The 14,629-nt window shown below is 31.3% G+C and overlaps 1 protein-coding gene and 1 pseudogene across 1 annotated transcript; both read right to left on the minus strand.

Annotated features, from left to right (window-relative positions):
- Positions 1 to 5,532: 5,532 nt before the first annotated feature.
- On the minus strand, positions 5,533 to 7,182 carry LOC107001446 (annotated as a pseudogene).
- A 997-nt stretch (positions 7,183 to 8,179) lies between these two features.
- Positions 8,180 to 11,723, minus strand: LOC107032595 (la-related protein 6C-like). The gene is made up of 10 exons (XM_015234193.2): positions 11,180 to 11,723; positions 10,060 to 10,141; positions 9,855 to 9,952; positions 9,708 to 9,779; positions 9,538 to 9,617; positions 9,364 to 9,439; positions 9,212 to 9,259; positions 9,039 to 9,107; positions 8,775 to 8,906; positions 8,180 to 8,692 (listed from the first exon to the last, which is right to left on the minus strand). The coding sequence occupies exons 1-10, from the start codon at positions 11,516 to 11,518 to the stop codon at positions 8,438 to 8,440; spliced, it is 1,251 nt and encodes a 416-aa protein (XP_015089679.1). The 5' UTR covers positions 11,519 to 11,723; the 3' UTR covers positions 8,180 to 8,437.
- Between the last annotated feature and the right edge of the window lie 2,906 nt (positions 11,724 to 14,629).

The raw sequence follows: 14,629 nt of genomic DNA on the forward strand, positions 1-14,629 counted from the left end.
ATGCAGATGTCCATTTATCCCCCTAAACTATTCCGAACATATATTATTACATTATTTTTTAATCAATTTCAGATTTTAAATGACAAGTGTAATCACACACCAATCATTGTGCGACATGTGTTAATTCAATTTGAAATATTATTTTTTTCATTTTAAGTTTCTTTATTTCTTTCTCTTACTTTTTGATTTATTTTAGTTTTATTATTTTTATTTTAATTTCATTTCAATTTTTAATTTATCTTCTACCCCAACTTTCAAGCTTCCTTCATTTTCTTTTTTAATTCCTTCTTCTTCACCTCTTATCCTCACCTAATCCCACACTCATATCAAGTTGAGCCCCTCCATTTTCTTTCTCTTTTCTTCTTTCTTATTTGGTCAAATTTCTTACTTTTCAAAATTATACTATTTTTTAGACTTTGTTGAGTTATTGATAACAAAACTAATTATTTTTTTAAGAAAGATCAAAATTTTGAAGGTATCATCATTTACTTTATCTCATTTTCATATAAATTCAAAACTAGAAATGATAATTTTGAAAGCATAAGAATTCTCCGAAAATTGAAAAAGTTTAATTAGAATTTGGATAAAAAACTAAATAATGTCTACTAATCTTGAAATATAATGGGTTTATCACATTGTTCGAAATGTATATAATTATATAATTGAAGAGAGTTAAACTAATAGTAGAATAAAAGAGAGATGGAGTTGTGGTAAAAAGTGACATTAAAAGTGATAAGTTAATGAATATGACAATGAATTTTTGAAGAAGAAGGAAGAAAGAAAAAGAAAAAAATAATAAGGAGAAAAAGTTAAAATAATAAGAAAAATAAAAATATATATTTTATAGTAAAATTCTTGTAAAAATAAAAGTATATTCATTTTTTTAGTTTGTTCACGCTCTTTAAGAGAGTATATATACACTCTCCATGCCAGGTGGACAAAAATTGATGCAATAATATCAATTCATGATTGTTTAGGAGGGTAATAGGACTCTTGTATAATTTAGATGTCTTTTTAAAAATTCGGAACAATTTCATGTGTCACTTTATGTCTTTCTCTAAAAATAAAAATAAAAGAAATAAGGGCAAAAACGTGAAAATTTGGTCAACTTAAAAGAGCTTATAAGCTAAAAAAAGAAAAGCACCCCTACCCCAACTTTTAACTTTTGGATAAGTTTTTTTAAACTTAAAATAAGTTATTTTGAGAATTGTCAAACAACTAATTAAGTCAAAAATCAGCTTTTAAGTCAGTTTTATCAGCTTTTAAGCTGAGCCAAACAGGCTCTTAATCTAAAAATATCCCTATTTAATACTTAAAAATAGCATTTTTTAAAAAATAAATATATTATTATTTTTCTTGTAAATACATTTCAGTCCTTATAAAGTTTTGCTACTTATAAAGAATTCAATTCTTATTAGGTGAGTTGTCCGTGTTTCGCGCAGAGGTAAATTACGTCAATAATCTACTTTTGAACATAGTATTTATGGATTAAGTTATTAATTCTTCATTTTACTACAGTTGTTCATCACCAAAGTCTTTCGAAAAAAATATGTAATTGTTTCATTATCTATATTTGTATTTTCAAAAAGTGATACAAACATTTTATTCATCAATTGTGAGTGTGTTTCTTCAAGGTCTCTACATACAAAATCTAAATATTATAAATCTTATATAATTACTTGTGTACTTTATAAGTTTATTCAAATATAAAAACACATGCCTTGAATTTCAATGAAATAATGTATGTCACTCTAATAATTGGATTAAATGATGTCTTGGCAATTCCCTTAAGTCAAATCATATGCAGTCGATGACACTACTTTGATAGATAAACATATTTTGTTATTTATGGTTCGATCAAAATGGTTAAAGCTTTAGTTTTTGGGACTTTTAATCTAAAAGTTATATGGTGATGATTATTTATTTAATATTTGATTCTTATAGATTCATCTAACTTTGAGGGGTAATTTTTTGTTCCAACCCAACATTTGAACCCCAAACATTTAATTAAGGTTGAGTACAATATTTACCACCCCACTACATTCCTTTATTTTTTGGATGTCACTAATCGATTGAATGTCTCAATATGATAGAAAGTTGAATAAATAAAACTACAAGGTAGTGTGGAACCACCATAACTTTTGAACACTCAAAGTCCCTTCTTGGACATCCAGTGGATCTTTTAGAAACTGAAAACTCTATAAAGATCAAAGTCATTTACTTTACAAGTTTAAGAATTCTAATCTATATGACACCAATAGTATAATGATTACATTAAACTCTTGATTAACATATATTTACTTCAACATAATAATCAAAAGCATAAATATAAATAACAAAGTTTAAAACAAGTACTCAAAAATAAAAATTAATAAAATAAGTATAAATTAATGATTGTAAAAAATATGTCAGGATCTTTAATAATAAAATGAAACATAATGGAAAAAGTCAAGCTCACATTGTTTCCTTAAGGAAATTATATCATTCTAGTACTTGAGGTTTAAAGGAATAGATCCTCTCAAGATAAAACGATTCTACTCACCAGTGTATTGTACAAAAACAATGGTGTCAATGAATCACTCAACAAGAGCAAAGTGCACAGGTATTTAATTGTGCAGAAGAAGAAGTTCAGAATTTTCGTTGTGTTAAAATGAAAGAAAATCACTCTATTTATAGAAAACAAAGGGTAGTGTGAATTAGGACACAACTCTTTGGATAAGTCACAATCTTTCATAAAAGTCACAATTTTTTTATAAAAGTTGCAACTCTTCATTAAAATTGCAAGTCCTCATAAAAGTCGCAACTCTTCGTAAAAGTTGCAATTCTTCATAAAAGTCACAACTTTTCACAAAATATCACAACTTTTTGTAAAAGTCGCAACTTTTTGTAAAAGTGGCAACTTTTTTTATAAGTCGCAACTTTTCATAATAGTCACAACTTTTCATAAAAGAGAAGACTAATTTTGAAAATAAATAAGTTAAATAGGGATTCCAAATTTGTGATTGCGTCACATAGACAACCTATGATTCTCTTTTATATAAATATATGATATGATTTTTTAAAAAAAACAAAATCAAAATAACCTTCTTCTTTTTCTTCTTAATCTATTCTATCAATTCAAATGAAATAAAATTGACACTAAAAGGTACATCATACTTGTTACTATGGTCATTTACAATTATACTTTTTTAAAAATGCAATGTAAATGATATATTTCAAACGAATGAGAATGAGAGATATATTTCATCGGTTGACTCCGAAATTTGCACAAGTTCAAGCACTAACAATATAGCAGAAAATATGAAGGCAAAGTGATACTCATTGGACGGGATTCCGTGACATGATTGCTAATGAAATTGATAATGTTTGATGTTTGTATTATTTGAGTATTTTCATATTTATATTAGTGAAGTGTTCTCTATCATTTTGATGTTTGTATTTGAATCAAACAACTTATTTTGAAATATCAATTTATATTCCTCTTATAGGTAATTTGTGATGATACACAAGTATGTAAAATGATGGACAATTATTATTATTTATGAATGTAACTAGAATAAATCTTAGATCATTTAAGCGATCTATTCAAATTATATATTTTTAAAATCTAAAATAAGTTGCGGATATAAAATTAACATGAATTATAAATTTATATTCCTATTATAAATAATTTATGATGATAAAAAAATATGTGAATGATAGACAATTATTATTACTTATGAATGTAACTAAAATAAATTTTCAATCTTTTCATGTGATCTAAATTATATATTTTTAAAAATCTATAATAAGTTATAAAATTAAATTAAATAATAAATTTATACTCATCTTATAAATAAAATATGATAATAAAGAAATATGTGAATGATAGGAAAATATTATTACTTATGGATGTAAAATATAAAATTGATTTTGTTTTAATTTTTTTAAGAACAAAAACTTTAAATTAACTGACTTCTTATTATATTAACAACTTTAAGGGTATTCAGATTTTTTGATGAAAACAGTGTTTAGCAACACTTATTTGTCAAACACATCATCAACAATTTTTTCTTCAACTGTAGCACTTTTATCTGAACATATAAATATTTATTTTTAAAATAACTTTCAGCACTTTGAAAAGTTACTTTTTTAATGTTACTCTTTTTAAGCCAATCCAAACAGGCTCTAAGGCATATCTCGCAAAAAATAGACCGACTTGCTTTCCAAACACCAAATGTGTGCTCTAATGTACTTCTACGTGAAGAATGCATAGATTTAAATTTTTCAGAGAGTCCTCTTGGCTAACGCAATTGTATTGTTGCACCATGACAAAAGTCAGGAAGATGATATCTCACATAATCTCCTTTTTGGAGCCATATATCCTTTCATGTGTGCATATCCTGCATCCACTAAATGATATTTGTTTCCTAAAGGAAGTGGAAAATTAAGTTCACTTCTACGAAGAGCCTCACCAAATATACGACTATCATGAGTTGCTTCTTTCCACCCAGTCCATGCAAATGTAATTCATTAAAATTTACAACGGTAAGAATATTTTGAGTCGGATAACCTTTACGTCCAATATAAGATATTTGTTGACCTTGTGGTAATCTAGTTTTAACATGTGTGTCATCAAGTGCTTCAATACAATCCTAAAAATATAGACAAGTAAACTAAAATAATATAACAAGTAATACTAAAAAAATATGGCAAACTAAAAGTTATTACTTCCCTTAAAGAAACGCAAATATCGTTTATTACATGGCTTGTGAGCTCCAATACCATCATTATAATTTAAATATGGTTTAATAATGTCTCTTGCAAGCTTAGAAACAGCTTTTAAAGCACTATGAAAGTGTCTATGAACCGTCTCCCCGAATGTTGAAAGATATCTTGTATCATTAGATTTTTCGCTCCATGTGCACAAGTCATTAATAACATGCCTAACATTTCATGTATAAATATTTCACGTGTGGGCTTAAGTCCATATTTTTCGTTTAAATTTTTGGATAGATCAACAAACACCACCTTCTTTAATAAAAAATTTTCATAACAACGAGTTTCATTTTCTTGTAATATCTCTTGAATAAACATATACCCGGAATGCCTTGATGTACGACAAGGTTCTTTGAACAAGTATTTTTCATAATACATTAAAATGTATTTACCTGCTATCCGGCATAGAGCCATCCATTCTTTCTCATTTTGCTCTCTCTCTCTCTCACTTTGTTCTAGTTCTTCGTCTAACAAATCACTCAAATGGGGTTATATAGTTAAGTCTAAGTCCTCCATTTAACTAGAAATAAAAGTATCTCTAATTACAAAACATCAAAAGTAAAAAAGTTCATGCTTACAAGAATAATGTCAAACATAAAATATTAAAAAATCACTTTTTCCATAACAACACATTCTTCATACTTTCTTAAGGTATAACTGATAGTTATACTTCATCCAAGACTTTCGAGTTTCATTCCTAGGCATCTTAAGAAATAATTGCCGAATGTCTTTTTTAAGAAACATGTTCACGAAATAGTTGTACATTTCACCCCTTTAAAAAATACCAGGAATGTTTTCCACAAAATTCATACACTTATTAATGGTGGGATCATCTACCTCATGAGATGTAGCAATATTTTTGTTAGACATTAACTCCACTAAAGAGTGCATATCCTCTTTCATTGATGCAACTGTAGATTTTATCTTACTTTTTTTCACTTGATTACTAGTTCCAATACCATCAGTTGAAATTTGTATTTTTAGTGGTGGTTTAAAAACATAGTAGAATTCATATCTTGCGGATCATCACTTTCATCACCCCTTAATCATTAATAAGAATTAAGTGTTCCATACGATCATTATCAATACCATTTGATCTTCTTCGTTAAAATTTACCCCAATTTCAAAAAATTGAGGTTAATATGAGGCATATGCTCTTTTTCCCGTAGCAACAATATTAGAAAACAATACATCATAGCAAAATTATATGAGTGAAAGATCGTTATTCCTAAATTTTTTATATCGAATATCCTCCTGTAACAAAAGATAAACAACAAATTTAAGTAAAAATGTAGCAATAAAAGAAATAAAAAGATATATAGAATAATGTGAGAAATGTATCTTAATTATTCGCTTCCACCAATCATCAGCCATAATTGTATTTTTGGTGGCATCCCATCCTATACTTGTATCCCCTTTCATCAATTGCTTAAAAAGAGTCCACTCAGCTTTCATGCCATCCTGATGATTTTTCATTTGTTTTTTTAATAGCGTCTTTCCCTTTTTCATTAAGGCTTTAGTCATATTTTCATCCATCTCCAGATAAATGAGTGTTTGATTTATTTCCTTTCCTAATCTCTAATTCACATAACTCTATATATTTGAGATGAGCATCATCATACCACTTAGCATTCGTTTGTGTTTTTGATATGGTGTAACTGATTTGAAGATGAGAATTGATAAGAAAATCAACAAAAATTACTTTCATAATCTTATATAGATGACAAATATATACTACACACAATCAAATTATATAAACATAATCCAAAAAACCACAAAACTAAAAATACTCAAAACAGGATCAACTACAAAAGACACAAAAAAATGCCTCACAAAAAATAATAAAAATCGAAGATAATCAAGAAAAAAATTTAAAACTATTCATTATTTTCCTACAAATAGTTGTTGAACTGATACCATTATTATCAATAAAGAGAAAAGGAAGAAAGCTAATTGAAAGATAACCTACTTCACATTTTTTATCTTCACCCTTCAAATCAAGAGAAAAAGAAGAAAGCTTCACACTCAGCAGCTGCAAATCGTGAAAAAGAAAATTGAGGGAAAGAAATATGTCAGAGTTTTAATTCAAGCACACATGCATGTTCTCAAGTGCATTCCACAATTCTCGCGAAGTAGTCATTGCGCTGAAAACATTATATAAGTCATTATTTAAAGCACTTAAAATGTAGTCTTTACATAGGAAGTCTTTCTGTTCAATAATCATGGTTTTCTTCTATATTTAACATATCAGCAGCATGCGCTGATGTTTATTTCTGCAGACCAAGAGTAGTATGCAAGAAAAATACTTGTTGCTGCCTCTTTGAAATTCACATCAGAATTTTTTCCTGATTTCTCTGCTCGTGGCACAATAGTTCTGGTTGGTGCATCAACGACCACAAAAGTCGTAGCACTATCGATTTCCATTTCTAATAAACAAAAATCGATATAAATGATTCTGTAAACAATAGATTAAATTGCAAACTTAATTGGAGTAGAAAATCACGAATTTTTTTTCTCCATCCACAAATACAGATTAACAAATAAAACAGTCATTTCCTTAAGATTGTTTTTCAATCTGTATTTGACAATATACTAGTGACAACAAAACTTTGCATACAGTAAAACTCCAAAGTTTGAATCATGTAGTCAAGAACAAAAACTAATAGAATTATCATACCAGAATCTGTATCAATCACATGAAACAGAAAGAAAAGAAAATTTAGTCCGCTGAATGCACAATCTTCTTAAGAAAATTATTTCCCTCTAGTATCTGAGGTTTGAATTGAAATCGATCTTATGATAGAACAATTCTATTCACTATTGTACTGATACCCAAAACAATGGTTTGAGCGAGCCACTCAACGGTAGTATAGAACACAAATATTGAATTTTGCAGAAGAAAAGTTCAGAAATTTCACAAGTGAAAAGTCTGAGGAATCAGTGGTATTTTGTTCCTAAAAGTTATAACCTTTCAAAATAGTCATTTCGAACGCTGAGCCGAGCGACGACGACATCAACATGAGGGGTCCTTTTTTCCAACATTTTTAACAACTGGTTGAAGTATTTCTCTATTTAACACTTTAACTTTTCTTTCCACCACGATGAGGGAGAAATACTTTTTCTTATTAAAACATAAGAAAACCTTAGAAGTTTTTTTTTATTTTCCTTTCATTTCCCATTAATTCTTACTACGTACTCAACCATCATTATGACAATACATACATGGGGATGGGCATAGAGAACATAAGTTCACTGTGGAGCACTTTTGAGGACATATTGATGTAACAAAAGCCATCATGTTTCAAAGTTCAAACAATAGATTGTTCAAAATAATTGCTTCCTTTTAACCTCCACATTATTGAAGAACAGAATTCATGAGTAATATATTAAAAACTAATAATGCACACTACTGAAGACTGAATGAGAGGCAGAATCTTAAACTCAGTCATATTATTCCCCATGATATGATAATTTTCACAAAAAGAGAAATGTACAAAACAAAATTGGTAGTCTCAAGGAAGCATATAGCCTTAGTTAATAACCTATATAGTACTTTTGGATCTTAATTAGTTCTAGAAAAAAATTGACATGAAAATATATATTTAACAACAAAAAGAATTTGACTTGAGGCTTTCATGGACTACCAAGTGAAACCGGGGCAAAATTGATCATCTTCCATTTATACAACATGTACTCCAGTTTGAATATTAATACTCAGGGGCTTCCCCCTTCCCATAGTGAAACCTCTGGTTCCATCTGGCATTCTAGGTCCTTTTGTAACTTGTTTCACCGGAGCTTCGTATGTCTTGCTGCTTTGTGGTGATGAGGAAAGCAGTCCACGTCCGCTGTACATTTGGTTTCTTTGTCGTGTACTTTTAACACGCCCTTTACCCCATGTTTTCTTTGTTGTTGCAGCTGCTAAAGTCTCTTCAACCTAAGATGAATCGAGAGAAATTTGAATCATAACATTGTAATATTTGATAGTGATCATGAGTACCATATATAGATATACTTACATTAGTATGATCCACTACTTCTGATTGGTTAGAAACATGATGCGAGTCTTCTGCTAATTCAGAACTCATCCAATCTTCATCATCTAAACAGCCCTCAAATGCGGTCTTTCTGCTCTTTAGAACGGACTTTGGCTGCAACAATAGCAACAAATAGGTTCATTTTAATGAATTTAAGACTGTGTTCTGAACGAATCAAACGTATTCAGATCAAATTAGTTGTTGTAAATGAAAAAACAAAAGCAAAAATGCAATGATTAAACTTACTGAACGTCTGAGCAACAACCTCACTCGAAGGCCCTTTCTCCAGTTCCTCTCATCATTTAGCTTCTCCGCCTGATTAAGTTAAGGCAAATAACAGTTTTAAAGATGATCGAAAGTTGTAGCAAAATCAGGTCTGCAGAAAAAACTTCAAAGGAAGCACAAAAATAAAAGCATACTGCTTTCTCAGCGGCTTCTGGATGCTCGAACTCTATCAGTGCGTGAAGCTTGATAAGATAATAAAACAGAAGGAATTAGATACCTATCTAAAGGGAAAGTGTTTTTTTTTTGTTTGAGGAAACAGAACATTTCTGTTACTTAGTACTCATACCTTACTGCTGATGCCCAGGTCTCCTCGTGTTCGTGTGTTAGGATCTTGAGGATGGCATACTCGGATGGTTTTGACACTAAAATGGGAACAGAACACCATGATGTGTTAGTTCGACAACACATACATATAGAAAAGATAAAATTTGTGGACGAGATACAAGAATATAATCATCACCTTCCAGCCACATTAAATATTTTCTCGATGTTGTGATGAGAGTGATCATCAGGTAGATTCTCAGCTACCACAGTGCGTAACTGAAGAAATGGAATCGAGAGGTGTAATATTAGTACTATGAAATTTAATCAAAACCATAGACAATAGATACATGAGAAATGTAAGTGTACCATCAATTCCTCTTTATCCTTGTCAGTGAATGGGATTTTTCGTTTGACTCTCTTGCCATCATCGCTTACAATCTTTCGAATGCAGAACATATTAGTTGTTATCAAATAAAGAAGTTAAAACACTGCAACTAAAAATCCAAAAGTTACCAATTTTGTAGAGGACAAGAGGGCATGGGAAAGTGTTAATTGGTTGTTGGTGATGAGGGACTTGATTTTCTTTGTAGCCGAAACAGAAGAAATAGGAACTGCAATAGTAGTAGTAGTAGAATATACATTTTGCGAGAACGTGAGAAAGCTAATGCATAGAAAAAATGCAGACATTTTCTTTAACGAATATCAATAGCGTACTCACCAAAGGCTTCAGGGTCCTTGTTCATTTGTTTCAACAAACTCTCATTCGCGAGCAAGCTCATGTCACTAAGTTGGTATTCAACCTATTGAACATATAAACTATCAACTCTTAGATACAAAAACTCAAAAATAAGAGCAGAATCAGACTATTCTTGAAGCAATATGTTTGTAGAATGGTCATGTAACAGAACAAAGTTTGCGGTTGCATTACATGTGTTTTCATACTTCTTTTAAGCTACATGTTTCTCTTCACAAAAAAAGCTAGCTAAAAGTGCTATCTTTGTGATTGTAAACTTACTTTCCTTTTTTGTTAAAGAGTTCATTTGAATCAAGCATGTTCAATTAGGATCTAAATTGGGGTATAAACTAAGAAACTACACCAATTTAGATCCAAATTCTATTAAAAGAAAGTAAACAAGATCAAGGTCAATAAAGTAAAAAAAAAAGCAAAGAGAAAAGGGCACCCAACGACGTGGCTTAGTATGAAGGAGAATATCTCCCGCGGAGAATATTTTCGTAAAAAATATTTTCTTGAATAATAAGTAGGTTTTTACTTATATTTAAAGTGTTTGGTAGGTAAGTAAAAACATATCATCTCAAAAGCATTTACCTATGATATATCAAAACATTATAGGGGTGGGGTGTTGGGCCTCGAGGTGGCAGGGGTGGAATGGTCAACGTGTATGAATTGGGCTGGTTGGGTGCGCGAATACAAAAAATATCATTGATAAACTTTTCTTTTAAATTTTCATCAAGGAAATCATTTTCCTTATTTTAAAGAATTTATTTTCCTTGAGAAAAAATATTTTTCATTCTGTTCAACCTAACATGGAAAAATAAGAACATCAAGAAAATGTTTTCCTGACAAAAAAGGAAAAGGCCCTTCATTGACACACCGTTGTGTCAATGAAGCGGGCGAAAATCGTAGGAGATCATGTTCAAATCTCAAGAGGAGATTCATTTCCATTTACCTAAACCTTAGTATACAAAATTATGCATATTTGATACTTGTACTAGTGGTGGAAGATAGCAGATACCCGAAAAACCTTATCAAACACCACTTATATTCATAAACAAAAAAAGAAAAGAAAAGAAAAAGATAAAAAGAGAAAAAGAATAACCTGTTTGATGACTTTTAGCCTAAGGTCTTCAGGAAGCTTATCCTTTTGAGATAGTGATGAAACAAAACTTGGTTCTTGAAGTAAGGAGGCAACATCTTGATCACCCCCATAAATTTTACTATTATTATTATTATTATTATTAGTATTAACATATTGAAAATTGCATGGGTATAAATATCCTCCTGAAATAGGTATTGTGGTGGCATGTGATTTTCTTGGCACAAAGGCAGGGGCTTGAACATTAAACTTAAAAGAACCTACACCATTATGATCAACAAATTGATCTTGTGTTGATTCTTGGACACTAGAAGCAACTTTCTCAGGTTGCATTTGTGCCATTATTATTATTATATAGAAACTAATAACAAAATGGGGTGGATGATCAATTCAACTCCTCTAGTATTCTGCCTCTATTTTTTTGTCTTTTTTTTTTTATTCCCCTTGATTAGAGTCAATACTCTTGAACATGCACCACATTTGTTATCATTTCATAACTTGCGTTTTTTGGTGGTTCTTTCTCTATCTCTTCTCCATTGATTTTGTTAATGGTAGAGAGAAAGAAGTTGCTTGAGTAACTCCTTAAGATTAGTAACTGAATTTATAAACGGATGGTTTAATGTATTGTGTGTACCAAAACTATCACCTACCTTTGAATTTTGACCAGGCTACTCTTTATAAGACACGTGTATGTATAAGTTTGACTATGAGTTTGAATGTTAAATAATTTCCTCCGTTCCTTTTTAGTTGTTTTATTGGGTATTTTGAAAGTCAATTTGACTAGTTTTCAAATCTAAATTAAATTATATTTATTTTATATTTTAAAATATATAATTAGATATTTAATTTTTTTTATGAAAAGTATTATCAGTTATGTTTTTTCTATTAATATGATAAAACAAAATACATCTTAAAGTGTTCAGTCATAATCATATGTTTTGGCTATAAAAACAAAAATGTCACAACTTAAAAGGAATGAAGGAAATATTACCTTATTTAAAAATAATAAGTTTTCATACTCCCTCCGTTCTTTTTTTTTAAAAATTTTTACACGAAAAAATTTAAAAAAATATTTTTTTTGGGGGGAGGGGGAGCAGTGTGGAGTGGGTAAGAAAAATGATTTTTTTTAAAAACTCATTTAATTTGAGATTGAGTTAAATCTTTGCAATTGAGTCCATATATTATTGAGTAAGTCTTCCGCTAAGTATTGAGCCAGGCCAAGGGTTCGCTTGGAGCCAACATCGTTCTCGAGTACAGTTACGTTCAGGGTGTAGGCTCAGGGCATGACAAACTTGGTATCAAAGTACACAGTTCAAGAGTCCTAGGGTGTTTATGAAGTTGTGTCTGTAGAGTCCTAGTTATCACTCTGAAGCGCGCCACACCTATAATTTTTAGGAGGCTACGACATTTAGGAAATATCTCACTTCTTTCATACTCTTTTTGTGTGATAGAGTTCAACTCTATAAAATTTTCTTTCTAATTCGTACTTTCGCGTATCTTTCAAATCATGCCTCCACGAAAAGCTATCTGAGGTCGTCCTGCTAGGAGGAATGCTGATCCCTAAGATCAAGGATTCTCAATGCACCAGAAGTGCAACCCCAAGGAGAGGTCACTAATATTGAGTACCTCGAAGCTATCTGGATGTTGAGTCAAGTTGTGACCAACCAAGTTGGGTAACAAAGAGAGAATCGATAGGATGTGCCTTATACATCCAGGGTTCGTGAGTTCTTGAGGATGAATCCTCCGAACTTTATCGGTTCAAGTGTCACTGATGATCGGAAAAAATTGTGGAAGAGTTGTAGAAAATGTTTGAGGTGATGCATATTGCAGATGTTTAGCGTATGGAACTAGCCGCATACTAACTGAAGGGTGTTGCTAGAGTCTGGTACGATCAATGAAAAAAGAGTAGAGCTACAAATTGTGAGTTGGGTTATGTTTGAAGATACCTTCATGGAGCGTTTCTTTCCCCGTGAAATGAGAGAGGCAAAATTAAGAAAATTCCTTATTCTTAAGCACAAATACATGAGTGTGCATGAGTACAACTTCAAGTTCAATTAACTGTCCCGTTATGCTCCGGAGATGGTTGCATACATGAGGAGCACAATGAGTCTATTTGTATCTACTTTGTCTCACTTGTCAAGTAAATAGGGAAATTCAACTACGCTGATATGAGACATAGACATAGTAAGGCTTATGATCCATGTGCAAAAGGTTGAGGAGGATGAATTGAGAGATAGAGAAGAGTTCCAAAACTAGAAGGCCGAAACTACAGGTAATAAGACAGGGCAGCAGAAGATTAATGTGAACCAGTCATTCATTCAAAAAAAAAAGACAAATGGACCTGCTCTATCATCTGCTAGTGCACCTGAGACCAAAGAACATATGTGAGTTCACATATCAGAATTCTCGGATTTCAGAGCTAGAACTGCACAATCTCAAGGTAGTGTGACACAAATAAGTAATCAAACTCCTGCATGTGCTAAGTGTGGTAAGAACCACCAGGAGCGTGTCGTGATGTCTCCACTGGTTGCTTCAAGTGTGGTTAGTATGGTTATTTCATGAGAGAGTGCCCTAAAAACAGGAAGGGTAGTGGTAGTGGGGGCAATAGATCCGAATCTTCTATAGCGGCTCCACTGGACAGAGCAACACTTAGAGGAGCTACTTCAGGGACATGCAAAGGAGAAAAATGTCTGTATGCTATCACCAGTCGCCAAGAGAAAGAGAATTCACCCTATGTTATCACTGGTATGATCAGAGTCTTTATTTTGATGTATATGCATTGGTTGATCCAAGTGCAAGTCTATCTTTTATGACTCCATACATTGCTATGAATTTTGTAGTTTTCCCGAGAAACTTCTTGTGCCCTTAAGTTATTCCACTTCTTGATGAGTGTATTCTAGCTGAGAGAGTTTATCGTGATTGTACCATTTCGGTCAATCACAAGGACACCGTGACTGACTTAGTTGAGTTAGATATGGTGGACTTTGATGTAATTCTAGGTATGGACTGACTTCATGATTTTTATGCCTCAATTGATTGTAGAACTCGAGTACTTAAGTTGCAGTTTCCTAATGAGTCATTTATAGAGTGCATGAGTAATTTAGTAGAGCCTAAGGGTCATTTTATTTCATACCTTAAAGACAAAAAGTTAGTTGCCAAGGGATGTATCTATCACTTAGCCCGAGTTAATGACTTTAGTGTTGATGCACAATCTATTCATTCAATTCAAGTTGTGAGTGAGTTTCCAGAGGTATTTCTAGATGATATCTTGAGAGATAAATAGACTTCCGTATAGATATACTTCCCGATACTCGACTTGTTACTATTTCGCCACATAGAATGGCTCCATTTGAGTTAAAAGAGTTAAAAAAGTAGTTACAAATATCTTCTCGATAAAGGTTTCATTCGGCAAAGTGTCTCACCTTGGGGCGCTCCGGTTTTATTTGGGAGGAA

Source organism: Solanum pennellii, chromosome 10 (assembly GCF_001406875.1).
Source record: "Solanum pennellii chromosome 10, SPENNV200".
In the NCBI taxonomy this organism is placed as follows: domain Eukaryota; kingdom Viridiplantae; phylum Streptophyta; class Magnoliopsida; order Solanales; family Solanaceae; genus Solanum; species Solanum pennellii.